Source organism: Ranitomeya imitator, chromosome 2 (genome assembly GCF_032444005.1).
Source record: "Ranitomeya imitator isolate aRanImi1 chromosome 2, aRanImi1.pri, whole genome shotgun sequence".
Lineage (NCBI taxonomy): Eukaryota > Metazoa > Chordata > Amphibia > Anura > Dendrobatidae > Ranitomeya > Ranitomeya imitator.
In genome coordinates this window covers 524630097-524644577 of record NC_091283.1, presented here as the reverse complement: position 1 = coordinate 524644577, position 14481 = coordinate 524630097, and the positions used below count along the sequence as shown (strand labels likewise).

The 14481-nt window shown below is 45.0% G+C and overlaps 1 protein-coding gene across 1 annotated transcript in view; it reads left to right on the top strand.

The window, feature by feature from the left end:
- Positions 1-13413, top strand: part of CAVIN1 (caveolae associated protein 1) — a 94475-nt gene extending 81062 nt beyond the window's left edge. Inside the window, exon 2 of the mRNA XM_069751816.1 lies at positions 8961-13413. Within this exon, the coding sequence (XP_069607917.1) occupies positions 8961-9629 (669 nt within the window). The 3' untranslated portion in view covers positions 9630-13413. The remainder of the gene's footprint in view (positions 1-8960) is intronic.
- Positions 13414-14481: the final 1068 nt, after the last annotated feature.

The window sequence follows — 14481 nt, the reverse complement described above, 5'->3', positions numbered from 1 at the left end:
TAAAAACATAACGTAAAGCATAGTCCTTGTTGCTACGGGAATCCACCGGCTTCAGGAACAAACCACAAAAGGTTCAACTTTCCTTAACATGAAACCATAGCTCCAGAGCTTGCACCTCCAGGTCCACCCCACACTGAACGTTTCAAAAGGATAGGGTATTTATCTTCTGGACTCCTCCCACTCTACAGCTGTTCAATCAACTTAGCACTAAACATGACTGATTAACCCCTTTCAGCAGTTCATGTGCTGGAGCATTTTCCTAGGTTGCTATTAGAGCGCCCCCAGACACAGGGCCATGAGTTCTCGGTACCGGGCCTCTCTGATTCGGTTCTGAGGCTGTCACGGTGGCTAGACCCGGTCCGTGACCCTGCTAAGGGGCGTCCAATAAAAGGTGATAGGAGTCTGTCAAGGTTTCGTGACGCCACCTGTGGTGTTCGGTCAGGGTGACCGACGCTGCTGTGGGGTCCGCTGGGGTGATGGAATGGCAGCTGGATGGTATACCTTCCCACAGGTGAAGTATGTCCCCAGGGCTTCCCAGTAAAGTGGATAGTGATGGTGTGAGGTGCAGTCAATAACGAGGACACAAGGTTGCAGTCTCTTTACCTCTTTACTGAAGACTTCAGGATCCTCAATCCAGAGCACGCTTAACAGGGCTATCTGAGACCGGCCGGTCCGATGGGCACTTCCAGAGTTCCCTTTGCAGGTGGAAATCAGTGCCTACCACTAGCGCCTGTGTGTTGTAGTGCTACCCTGCTGAGCATTCGGAATAGTCCTCACAACTTCTGTTCTCCTTCGTTCGTTCTTTCTAATTCTCTCTCGCTTGTTCCAGATGTTACTAGTTTCTCGTCCCCCAGTATGTTATGGCTAGGACGCACTCGTATGACGGGAAGGCTCTGAGCTCTTCCGGGACCCTAGAGACGCCCCTCTCCACGCGTTGCCCCCTATGTCTTCGTAGGAAATTTAAGGTAGACAGCCAACCTATAATTAACTGTCCTGTGGAGTTTGAAGTAAGGCCTAGAGTCAGTTACTTCTGCGGTGTTCCGGCCACCGGCTACGCGCCTCAGTAGGATGTTGCCTCGGTCTCACGGCACGACTCCACAATATCCTTCCTTTCGTGTCTCTTTCTTAGGATACCGCCGCGGGGTGTGCAGGCGCGGTTCCGGAACGTTCTGCTCTGTTCGCTAGGCACCTGCCAGGTTCCCACGCCTGACAGGGACCCCCCTGTGTCTTCTCCCTGCAACACCCCCTGCCACGGGATGTTGCCTGAATCCAACCCAGTCAGCTTCTGACTAACTTCCTATCCAACCCCTAGTTTTACCAGTGTGAGGAGTGGCCCAATAAATAAAGCCTTTTGCTCCCCTTAGTGGCCGGAGTGTGAAGTGTAATGTGTGCTGGTGATACCTGGTCAGTAGAATTCCTTTAGTGCCATCAGACATACCATCACTCCCCTTAGTGGCAGAGTGTCATACTGCAACGACCAGATCTCTGGGGCGCTGCACTCCCCCCCCCTTTCCCCCCCTGTTAAATCCAGTACTCCTGGACTGGGAAGACGAACTACAATACATTTCAGCAAAAGACATACAAAATTTTTGAAATGCTTAAAACAAGTAAATAGAACAATGCTTCCCTTTATGGGAGGTGAGGTCACTTGAACGTTACAAACAAAAACAGGATTAAATATTTTTAAATAACATTATGACTATAAATAACTCTTTTCACCCAACCGGGTATTCTACTCAGTGCAAATTCTGAACAATAAGTTAACTTTTCCTTTAAGGGCGTATAACCTGAACCCACTAAAGGCCTACTACAAAATACTATAAAATAACTCAACTTGTCTTTCCTTTCTAGCTTCACCAATGCAGGACCGCCTAGCTCCTGGGCCGGGCCTACTGTCATTGTCTCTCTTTCAGCAACCAACTGTCGTTCTACGGTTCTCAGGAGGACTCTCTCTCTAACCCCTACGGGTTCACTTTCAATCTTTCCTGCCCTCAATCTCTATCAACATTATCAAACGATTCTAAATTTCAACATTATCAACATTTCAACCTTTCCTAAGGCAACATGTAAACATTCCCTTTAAGAGGGAGCCGAGTCTCTTGGAGGTAGTGCAGATTCTCTCTGTCTGCAAGTCCAATGAAAGCAAGACCTTCTGCGCCATGTCCAGAAGCATTATCTTCGCAAAGTCTTCTTTCTTTTGTAAAACCAGTAGGGAGCACCTTTAAGAAGGTGCAAACTATATACAAAGCAGTTTTGGAATCATTCACTGTTCATGATCCGGCAGTCTTTTAAACAATGATGAACTTGTGCAAAAATAGAAATAGAAATGAAAACAATAGGGATCCCGGGTCAACAAAGGGATCCCTTTAAGAAATAACCCTGGACGGGTTTAAAGCAGCAACAGCAGGAAACAGTTAAATAACTATGTACATACTCGGTTCTTCGAGGTTTATTGCTGCGACGGTTGCGGCCTTACCTCGCAGATCTCCTCTCGGCCGAGAACGGGTGGGACCCCCAATGACACTCGGGGCCTGGTCTGTCTGGTGGTCCGCAGCAGGGGCTTCACCCTCTGGAGCCTCAGTTGCAACCTGAAGGACTGCGCATCTCTGGACACCCCTGGCCACCCAGCCGGTCTCCCTCTGCCACTGGGTGTAGGTCACAGCATCCCCAGGTCTCAAGTCACGATCCTCATCGACCGTTCCATAACAGGGCTCCACCTCGCTCCGGTTGACACGGACCTGCAAGGGCTCTCCAATCTCCTGGATGACCCCCCTCTCCTCCTTGGGGTTATAGAAGACCACCACCCCCCACTGTGATGGTGGGACCTTCTCCTCTTCTGTGAGGTCGATCATGGTCACAGATCGAGGCTGTTTCCTCCATGCCGCCACTAGGCGTCGCTGGTGTTCCGTCACCGGCAGGATCCTCAGGTCCAGCTCCTGCGGAGCGCGAGTCCCTAGTCGGGTGCGGGGATCTGACGTGGCCAGAGTGGGTAGAGGAGGGGACACGGGGGAGAGACGGATCTCCGTCGGGTGGCCCAACCGGGAACTCACCCGAGCGCGGGCCTCCAAGCAGCGCGCCAGCCACCGAGCCTCAGCGGCGGCCACCCAGCCATCAGGCAGCCGTCCACCGGGTTTTCCCTCAGGCAGCTCCACAGCGGCCGATCTCTGCAGCGGCGGTGACTCCGGAGTCGCCGCGGGTGATGCAGGCCTGCGCCTGGCCGGGTCGTCTCCATGCGGTGGCCTGGAAGTCGCCATCTTTGTCCCCTCCTCTGGATCTTCTTCCCGGGCTCTTTTTCGGGGGCGACTCCGTCCCCACTGTGCCCACCCTCCATAGAGGGTGAGAAGGCGGACCTCAGCGGCTGACAGGCCCGCCCTCAGGATACAACAATACTTAGACTGGGAGGCCATTATCTTTCGCACTCTTCAATTCTTTCACACCCACTTCCACGCCCCTCTTCTTCTCCTGCGCTCCTCGTGGCGCGGTAATGGCGGCGGTTTTGGCGGGAATCCTGCGACAATCAGCAATACACAGTCCTTGCAATAAATCACGGTTCATGCACAATTCAATCACAAGTTCCAAGGCACACATGACCTGCTTCTCAGGCTTCAGTACGATCCTGTTCGTGACGCCAAGTTAGAGCGCCCCCAGACACAGGGCCACGAGTTCTCGGTACCAGGCCTCTCTGATTCGGTTCTGAGGCTGTCACGGTGGCTAGACCCGGTCCGTGACCCTGCTAAGAGGCGTCCAATAAAAGGTGATAGGAGTCTGTCAAGGTTTCGTGACGCCACCTGTGGTGTTCGGTCAGGGTGACCGACGCTGCTGTGGGGTCCGCTGGGGTGATGGAATGGCAGCTGGATGGTATACCTTCCCACAGGTGAAGTATGTCCCCAGGGCTTCCCAGTAAAGTGGATAGTGATGGTGTGAGGTGCAGTCAATAACGAGGACACAAGGTTGCAGTCTCTTTACCTCTTTACTGAAGACTTCAGGATCCTCAATCCAGAGCACGCTTAACAGGGCTATCTGAGACCGGCGGGTCCGATGGGCACTTCCAGAGTTCCCTTTGCAGGTGGAAATCAGTGCCTACCACTAGCGCCTGTGTGTTGTAGTGCTACCCTGCTGAGCATTCGGAATAGTCCTCACAACTTCTGTTCTCCTTCGTTCGTTCTTTCTAATTCTCTCTCGCTTGTTCCAGATGTTACTAGTTTCTCGTCCCCCAGTATGTTATGGCTAGGACGCACCCATATGACGGGAAGGCTCGGAGCTCTTCCGGGACCCTAGAGACGCCCCTTTTCACGCGTTGTCCCCTATGTCTTCGTAGGAAATTTAAGGTAGACAGCCAACCTATAATTAACTGTCCTACGGAGTTTGAAGTAAGGCCTAGAGTCAGTTACTTCCGCGGTGTTCCGGCCACCGGCTAAGCGCCTCAGTAGGATGTTGCCTCGGTCTCACGGCACGACTCCTACTGGTTCTCCTTTGTGCTTGATCTCGTTTCTCACTGTTCCACAATATCCTTCCTTTCGTGTCTCTTTCTTAGGATACCTCCGCGGGGTGTGTGTCCCCTTAGTGGCAGAGTGTCATACTGCAACAACCAAATCTCTGGGGCGCTGCACTATCACTGAAGCTAACACCCTTAGTGAAACATACCTCTCGTCCAGTACTGTACCGGTGACTTTGTCACACTTGGAACAAAAAATCAGTCAGATCTCTGTGTTTGACCACGTTCACACCATCAGTATTTCTAAAACAAAATCAGGAGTGGAAAAATCAGGGTTAAAGTATAATAGAATTACGTCACCACTTCTGTATTTATTACCCACTCCTTGTTTTGGCTTATAAATACTGAGGTAAAATACTGACCAAATACTTCACGTGTGAATATGGCCTAGTAGCAGTAGTCACACGACAGCAGATAGTCTGATTTTCTACAACCTTTATGCATTGTACATGATCAATAATACTGTAGTTATTCCCCCACTACAGAATTGGTGATACATAATTATTACTATTATGAACATTAAAGAAGCACTCCCATCAACATTTTCATTCTCTTAATATATTGCAGTCATTATATTATACAGCACTGTGTACTTACAGTTGCTCATTTTGCCTTTCTACCCAGCTAAGTCTTCTGTTTTCCATTCGGTCTATGACATCATGTGATTAATAACTGACTAGCTGAATCCTTCCAACCTCTATGTAGAAACAGGAGGTCAATTTTCCCTGCAGGAGTCATCATTGAAAAAGTCCCTTGCAAGGGGTCAGGAGTGGAGCAACTAGATCAGGAGTTGAAGAGGGGAATGATAAATGCAGGGACAAGAGACTTCCTGTTTCTACATAAATCAGAGAAAAGAGAAGAATTAGCTGGGTAGAAAGGCAAAATGAGCAATTGTAAGCACACAGTGTTGTATGATAATGATGACTGCAATGTATTAAGAGGATAAAAACTTTGATGGGAGGAGGAGTGCTTCTTTAAAAAAAAAGTCATTTGCTAGAAGTTTTTTTTTTAACTTTGTCTAAATGCCTCTGTTCTCTTGAATCTGGGGAGGTTTTACAAAGTCTCACGGTTCCTAAAAAATGGCCATCTCTCAAATTGGAGAGAAAAAGGAAGAAAGGTGACAGGCAAACTATCATGGAGAACATAGGCTTGTACATGCTGTGGCACAGAGATCCCGTCTGTTAGATTAGTGACTACAGTATAAAATAACAACACAATGTGCTAGAACTGCGGGGACCACTAATATAATATGATGACACCCACCTATACCGGTCTACAGCATCACGGCCCCAAACCAGGACGAACATACTCTTGTCCTGACATTCCAGGGCCTAGTTATCAGGTTCTCTACCACCTCTATCTTAACAACAGAAGCTTCTTCTCGGACACGTTCTGTTGGTGAAAACAATCAATAGTTTGTAAGATATATACCGTATATACATATATATCCTACAGATCTTGTCACTATAAAGATCGGGCTGAGCCATGAGACCCTCCTTATAAAGCAGCTCCAGGGCTTTGTGTAGGACAAAGCTACATTTTGGGTCTACAGAGGTTTCTGGCATGGGACTGGAGTGGAAAATAATACGGTATGCCCATGGAAAAAAAAAAAAAGAAAATGTTTCCCCAGCGGCCAGTTACTCACTGCAGAAAATTGTGAAAAGTCGGCTGCAATTTGAACTAATGAACAAACTGAATGTGTGTCAGACACCAAGCCTCCATGACATCTGGTACTTGGTGAGCAGGATGAGGGCTTCTGTTAACCCATTACGTACTGTACATTCTCCTTACTACAACTTGTGATCTGTGTTGTAAAGGTTTAGAAAGTCAACGTTATGTGACACATTGATTGCTCATGAAGGAAATATTATGTAAAGACAGGTCTACATTTTCTAGTTGTGTAGGAAGGATACCATGAAGCTCCCCAGTGGGAGAACTGATCATCTGCTCTAATTTAAGGGGGAACAGCATATAGCTAACTTCCCAGCCTTGCCACTAAGTTAAAGGAAAGGTGCTGCAATGGTTAATTTTGTAATAATAACTATTGATCATATAATCAATTATTTTTAATTCAAAATGAAATGTCCAACTTTAATTATTTTTTTTTATTCATTTTTATTTCTGCTACTGGGGGCTGCCATTTGTATTTGGGGGTGTGTAACCTCAAATATGGCAGCCCCTGAACACAAGAGACTGCGGTCCGACCACATCTCAGCACCGAGGCTGCTCCTCCTGCCTCTAGCTGTGACCTGGGCACACCCCTGGGCTGTGTATTATTATTATTATTTTTTGTTCATTCCTATTTTAGCAGATGATTTTTGGGATTCCTTGGACCACATGGGATGATGCAATAATAATGGACTTATGCTAACAACATGTACATTGTAATCCTATTGATTAATGTCCTATAAGTATGGCTTGCACTCATACTCTATAGTAGTCAGGCTGATGATCTCCTAGGCCACATAGGATGTTTTTACTGTTATCCAGTAGTTATTTTATGATATTCACAGAGTGATGGACTCTTTGATTGCGATATTCTGTGATAATATATTGATTCCTTGTTACACACGCACCCCCTTTTCAATATATGTATTTTATCTGTTCCCCTGTTCCCATATACTTTCAATAAAGGTTTCTAATTTATTCTTACTTGGGATATTGATAGTTTCTTTCCTTTTTTCTTCTGTGTTCTGCTGGCCATTTAGTGATCCATCCCCTCTAATAAGTCCTATATTGTGCATGTTACATTATACACTGGTTACTATTACATCATGTATTAAATATGCACTTTCTTACTATGAATTATTTTTACTGTGTCTATATGCAGCATATTGCTAGAAATGACTTTTTGACTCAAACACAAACACTTTTTCCAGTGTTTTATGAAATCAGATGTGTTTTTATTATATTTTTTAATTAAATCAGATTTAATTTGGATATATATTTTTCGGACTATAAGATGCACTTTTTTCCTCCCAAACTGTGGAGGAAAATGGGGGGTGCGTCTTATTGTCCAGATATATTGGCTCTGGCTGTGGTGGGGAGGTGGGGGAACCGTATCGGAGAAGCAGCGGGTCACAGAGGCAGGAGCCGGCTACTCCAGCTAACTCCTGTGCCCGCTGCTAAAGAGAAATGAATATGCACTGCATTCCACACCCACGGGCGTGGAGGGCAATGAATATTAATTTCTTCCTGGCATCCTGGTATGATTGATTGGCCTCATCAGAAAATATTTTAAAAAAAAAACCTTTACTTTTACCTTCCTCAGCTCTCCCCCGCAGTCGCAGCGTCCCGCTCCGGTGCCAGCAGCTACTTAATGCTAGTGAGCAGCGCGTGGCAGGGACATCATGCGCTGCTCACAAACAGAGAACAGCTGCCGGAATACTCACCGGGTGTTCATCAGAGATCGCGGAGAGTATCCATTCCTCTTCAGTAGCGCGCATTGTCAGCCGCCTGCTTCCTGCTGCGGTCACGTGTGCCGATACTTAAGAGACATGAATATTCAGAATATTCATTTTTCTTAAGTATCGGCACACGTGACTGTTGGCAGCAGCAGGAAGCAGGCGGCTGACAGTGCGCGCTACTGAAAAGAGGAATTTTTTTTAAAATCTTTTCTGATGGGGCCATGGATACCAGGACTGGGATGGGGCCAATCATACCAGCAAGGGGATGGGGCGAATCAATCATACCAGGAAGTGGGTGGGGCCAATCAATCATACCAGGAACTGGATGGGTCCTATCAATCATACCAGGAAGTGGGTGGGGCCAATCAATGATACCAGGAACTGGATGGGGCCAATCAATCATACCAGGAAATGGATGGGGCCAGTCAATCATACGAGGAAATGGATGGGGCCAGTCAATCATACCAGGAACTGGATAGGTCCTATCAATCATACCAGGAACTGGATGGAGCCAATCAATCATACCAAGAAGTGGGTGGGGCCAATCAATCATACCAGGAACTGGATGGGTCCTATCAATCATACCAGGAAGTCGGTGGGGCCAATCAATTATACCAGGAAATGGATGGAGCCAATCAATCATACCAGGATGGGGACGAGGGGACCAAATTCACCAGAATAGGTGATCTTAAGTACAGAATGGACCACATTTTTTGCTTCAGTTTTTTTCCTAATTTCCTCCTCTAAAACCTAGGTGCATCTTATGGTCCGGGGCAACTTATAGTCCGAAACATACGGTGTGTGTATATATATATATATATGTATACATATATATATATATATATATCTTGGGATTTGTTACTGTACTTTACTTTACAAAACAATGCTAGAGAATAGAAACTTAATAAGCTTGGTCATGAGGATTTTTACTTTACCATAGAAGTCCACTACTTTATAAGCATGTGCTACTTTACTGTTCTGATTATACATGACTAATGAAACATCATATATTTTTCCTCAAAATAAACCCAAAATAATATTTTTTTCTTTCTTTCTAGGATGAGGTGAAGATGCCATCCAAACTTAGCATCAGCAAATCTCTAAAGGACACTGAAAAACAGGAGGTTGAAGACGATGGTCAAGAGAAGGAGAACAAAGAAGACGAACCAGAACAAATTCAGCTGTCTTCTGATGAGGAAGTAGAAGTAGAGGAAACCATTGAAGAGTCTAGAGCTGAGAAGATCAAGAGAAGTGGAATGAGAAAAGTTGATGACATAAAGAAAGCTTTCTCGAAGGAAAAGATGGAAAAGACCAAGGTTAGAACCAAAGAGAATTTGGAAAAGACCAGACAAAACCTGGAGAAAACCAGACACAACATTGAGAAGAAAATGACCAAGCTTGGAACCAAGATTGTGACAAATGAAAGGCGAGAGAAGATGAAGACCTCCAAGGACAAGTTCAAAAAGTCCTTTACTCCTGACCACCCTGTCTATGCCCGTTCCAAAACCGCCGTATACAAGGTTCCACCTTTCACTTTCTATGTCAAGAAGATCAGAGAAGGAGAAGTCGAAGTACAGGCCACAGAAATGGTGGAAGTCGGAGGAGATTGTGAAGAGATAGAAGAGGGAACAGAGTTGCTGAGAGGAGAGAGCCCTGACCCCAATGCACTTCTTCAGATCACAGAGGACAGTGACGCAGTCTTGGCTGAGAGAAGCGACAGTGATTAGGAAGGGTTCAGAGATTTATGCCCCTTCCATTTGGACAGATCAATTTATAACCTTCACATTTCAGATACATTTTATTTCTTTTCTTTTTTTTCATATTCACAAATATCTTTCTTTAACCTTTTTTTGCAGCTCTTTACACAAATATATGTAATCACCTTTATATTAAGCAGGCCACAATTTCAGTAAAAGGTTACTGGAACTGATTGTGTCTTTGCTATACAAATATATATAAATATATGTATAAATGCAGCACAGCCGTCTCTTATAATATCTCATTCTACTAGCACACTAGTCTCATTTACTTTAATGAGATAAAGACAGGGCGATTGTCCATTATGTGTTTATTAAAAAAATGCAGTTATGACGCAGTGTCTGGAAGCATATCATTCTCTCTTAAAGGGACATTAAACATTTGTCACCTTTAAGAGCTTCTTCAAATTTTTGAGACAAAGTCTAGGATGTGACGTTTAGCTATAAAGGTAGCACTTAGCTTACCAAGCCTATATTGCATGCAGAGTAAATGGGAAAGATTTCATTTTGGGGGCAAAATGCCTTGCAGTAAGATATATAGCATTTTAGGCCTCATCTCTTACATGGTGTTGTAGGATAAAGTAGAACTGAAGAGATGAACTAGGTGCTAGAAACAGAATATATAACTGCTGGGACACAGTTTTTTTTTATTTAGAGTCCCTTTAAGAATATATTAACAAATAATAGTAACAATAAGGCTATGTTCACACTATGCGGTTTTTACCGCGGAACCGCCGCGATTTTGCCGCTGCGGGTCCGCAGCAGTTTTCCATGCAGGGTACAGTACAATGTTACCCTATGGAAAACAAAAACCGCTGTGCCCACATTGCGGAAAATCACGGAAAAAACCGCGCGGAATTGCTGCGGAAAAAAAGAAGGAGCATGTCACTTCTTTGTGCAGAATCGCAGCGATTCTGCACCCATAGAAATGCATTGATCCGCTTACTTCCCGCATGGGGCTGTGCACACCATGCGGGAAGTAAGCGGATAATGTGCGGGTTATACCCGGGGTGGAGGAGAGGAGACTCTCCTCCAGGCCCCGGGAACCATATTTGAGTAAAAAAAAAAAGAATTAAAATAAAAAATAATGTTATACTCACCTCTGAAGTCTCAGCGCTGCACGCGACCGTCCGGTCTCAGGTTTGCTATGCGACCAGGACCTGCGGTGACGTCGCGGTCACATGACCGTGATGTCACGAAGGTCCTGGTCGCACAGCATCTTTGGAACCGGGCCGCCGCCTGCAGCGCCGAGGAGATCAGGACGTCAGAGGGTGAGTATATCAAGATTTTATTATTTTTAACATTACTATTGATGCTGCATATGCAGCATCAATAGTAGGGGTAAAATCCCGCAGCGGAACCCGCAGGACAAACCGCGATAAATCTGCAGGGATAACCGCAGCGGGTTTGCCCTGCAGATTTATCAAATCCTCTGCGGGAGAACCCGCAGGACAGGACGCAACGTGTGAATGTGGCCTAACATTGAGAAATGTTTTCAGATGGGTTTATGAATGACCAAGACTGTAGTAGTTACAAAACAAAGTCTAGGAGGTGAGGTTTAGCTAAAAAGGTAGCACCTAGATCACCTACCTATTCTACACTCAGAGTGAGTGGGGAAGAGTCCTCCTTCAGCAGAATGCCTTGCAGTAAGATATATAGTACCTTAGACCCCCAACACATAAACTTGCTGTTTCTCATGAACTAGCTTTGGAGACGGTATAGGTGGGCACAGAATATATATGACAGTTTAGACACATATATTTTCAAGTCTTCTGTTACATTAAACATTATACTGATTGGGCTGAGCTTTTTAATATTTAGTGTCCCTTTAAGAAGATATGAGCACATCAATAGTAATAACAATATTGAGAAATGTTTGCAGACTGATTATGACTGTGTTAGCAGTTATCATTTCAGAAAATACTTTTGGCGCTAAGTTAGAGCTAGGTTTTCCTTCCAGATCCTATAATTGACTCCAGAATCTGCCAGTTTATACTATATTAAAGGGAATCTGTCAGCAGGTTTTTTGCTATTTATAATAATAATCTTTATTTTTATATAGTGCTAACATATTCCGCAGCGCTTTACAGTTTGCACACTTTATCATCACTGTCCCCGATGGGGCTCACAATCTAAATTCCCTATCAGTATGTCTTTGGAGTGTGGGAGGAAACCGGAGTACCCGGAGGAAACCCACGCAAACATGGGGAGAACATACAAACTCCTTGCAGATGTTGTCCAAGGTGGGATTAGAACCCAGGACCTCAGCGCTGCAAGGCTGCAGTGCTATCCACTGAGCCACCGTGCTGCTATTTAATCTGAGAGCAGCATAATATAGAGTAAGTGACCCTGATTTCATGCATGTGTCACTTATTAGGCTATGTTATAGTGTCATTACAATCTGTGTTTTATCAGCAGAAGAATATCACTGTCTGACTAGGTCTCACGTGCAGGCCAGTCAGGGTAATCTGTGTAATCCCGCCCCCACCACTGATTGGCAGCATGCTGACACTGTACAGTGTACATTGCCAATTACTTGTGTGGGCGGGGTAATACACCGCTCAGCATTCTGACCACTGCTACATTTACAACAGAAAAAACAGGGATTCTAGCAAAACTGCACCCCACAGTCTGGTAAGTGATACATCCCTAGAAACAGGGTTTCTGACTCGACATCATGCTGATCTCAGATTACATAGAAAAAAACCTGCTGATTGACTCCCTTTAAGATATGATAGGTTGGTCAATAGGTGAGGTCTCAGTGAAATTTGTTATTGTAGGTCAGGTATGTTAGAGTTGAGGGATGTAAGTCTCAGCAATTGTATGGAAGATACATATAAGTTACCATCGATAACACAAGGGTTGCTCATTCAGCATAGTCAAATGAGAAGTTCAGAAGGAGAACTGGGTTGTGTTCATGCTCCGAAGATAATTGGTACTAAGTTCCTGGGATTATGATGAAGATATGAGCCTTTCCATGATATAAAATCTCTATATTATAGAAGATGAGAACCTGCGTGTACAGATAATAGTTTTAATAAATCTTTTGTTCACATCTTGGAGCTTGGGCCCTTGAGTGACAGGGTCATAGTAGGACTCCTGTGTACCCCACCCGAAAATAAAAGATGTAGAACATGTTTACCAAAATTGCCATAGGTTCCTCCATTAAGCTCAGTAAGTCTTGAGCTCTGTCCAGGATTGCCTGGTGCTGGCACCAGCCCCGACTTTGGTTAGCGATATGATAACTGTTTGATGAGATCAAAGACCACCTAGTTGTAGTGAGCAAAGTACCGTCTGATATAACAGATAGGGAACACTCAGAACTCCCTGACACTTCCACAGCATGCGTGGAACTGTAGTTTTGCACCAGCCGGAGAGCCACAGGATGGGGATCCCTCCGCGAGTATATTATCTGTAAATGGGTCTTAAAGTAGTTTACTCTATAGGCTTTGTGTGATCTTATACGAAAGAACTTGCTTCATGACTTGTGTAAATATTTTACCCTTTTTCTACCATGGGGTTCAGTGTGGCACTGTGCATTTCACTGCTTTTGATAAATACTTGTCTTGAAATGGACTGTATGTGACAAATAAATTGCCTGATGCTTTAGGAAGAATAACATAGAATGTCAAAGAGGAATCTGGAGGGATGCGTATTTATCACTATGATAAGGATGGACAAGAAAGACAAAGCTGTTACCCAACTTGTTGAGAATATAATACAGTTCATCCAATAAAACCTCCTTTAACATGAATGTCACTGTCTATAGATTTTGTTTTTGCAGTAAAGGCTAAATGCAATTCACTAGACAAAAACAAGTTACAAAATTACAAGATTAGAAGTGTGGGCACATCCTGTTCTGCATGGTAGGCATGTAACTACTGGCATGGCTGTGATTGGCTGTGATTGGCTGCGGAAATGATTTCATGATGCACTATAAAAGTCGCCACCGCCATTTTGGGTTCACTCTGCTGTGAATTCAGTTAGGGACAGGACGCTGTGTTCTGACTGAGGGCCAGTTTTGAGATAGCGATTTGCTTCATTGTGCTTTACACAGGCTAATTTAGCAACCGCTGTGTGAGAACCTTGTTTTTGCCTTGCAGCGCTGTTCACAGCTGTCTGCAAGGTCTCTGTGTGAGTGCAGCTCAAGCTGTTGTCTGTTCTACAGCCACCGGTGGTTGTAGTCAGCTCAGCGTGCGTCACTGCCTCATACTGTTCAATTGTCCTTTTTTGCATTAGTGCTGCCTGCAGCACATTTTCCCTGTTTTTCTCCTATTAGTGGGTTTCCATCCGTATCCTGCTAGATTGTGGAAAACACTATATAGGATTATATAGAGGAGCTTTTTTTGGCCTTGCAGCGCCGTTCACGGCTTTCTGCACGGTCTGTGAGTGTAGCTCACTCTGTAGTCTGTTCTGCCCCCACAGCCGGTTGTAGTCAGCTCAGGGTGCGTCACTACCTCATACTGTCCCATTGTCCTTTTTTCAATTAGTGCTGCCTGCTGCACGTTTTTTCAAATTTAGCCTATTAGTGGGTTTCCATCCATATCCTGCTAGATTGTGGAAAAACACTATAGGAGTACATAGAGGAGCTTTTTTTGGCCTTGCAGCACCGTTCATGGCTGTCTGCACGGTCTGTGTGTGAGTGCAGCTCACTCTGTAGTCTGTTCTGCGAAAAAAAACAAAAAGTTAATAAACTTCACCAAACACTCCACTTTACAGTTGTGTAGGCCACATTAGCTCATATTAAAGTCTAGTCCACACTTTAGAAAATTAGTGTTTCTTATACCCAGGGGCGGACACAGACAGCTTGGGGCCCCTGTGC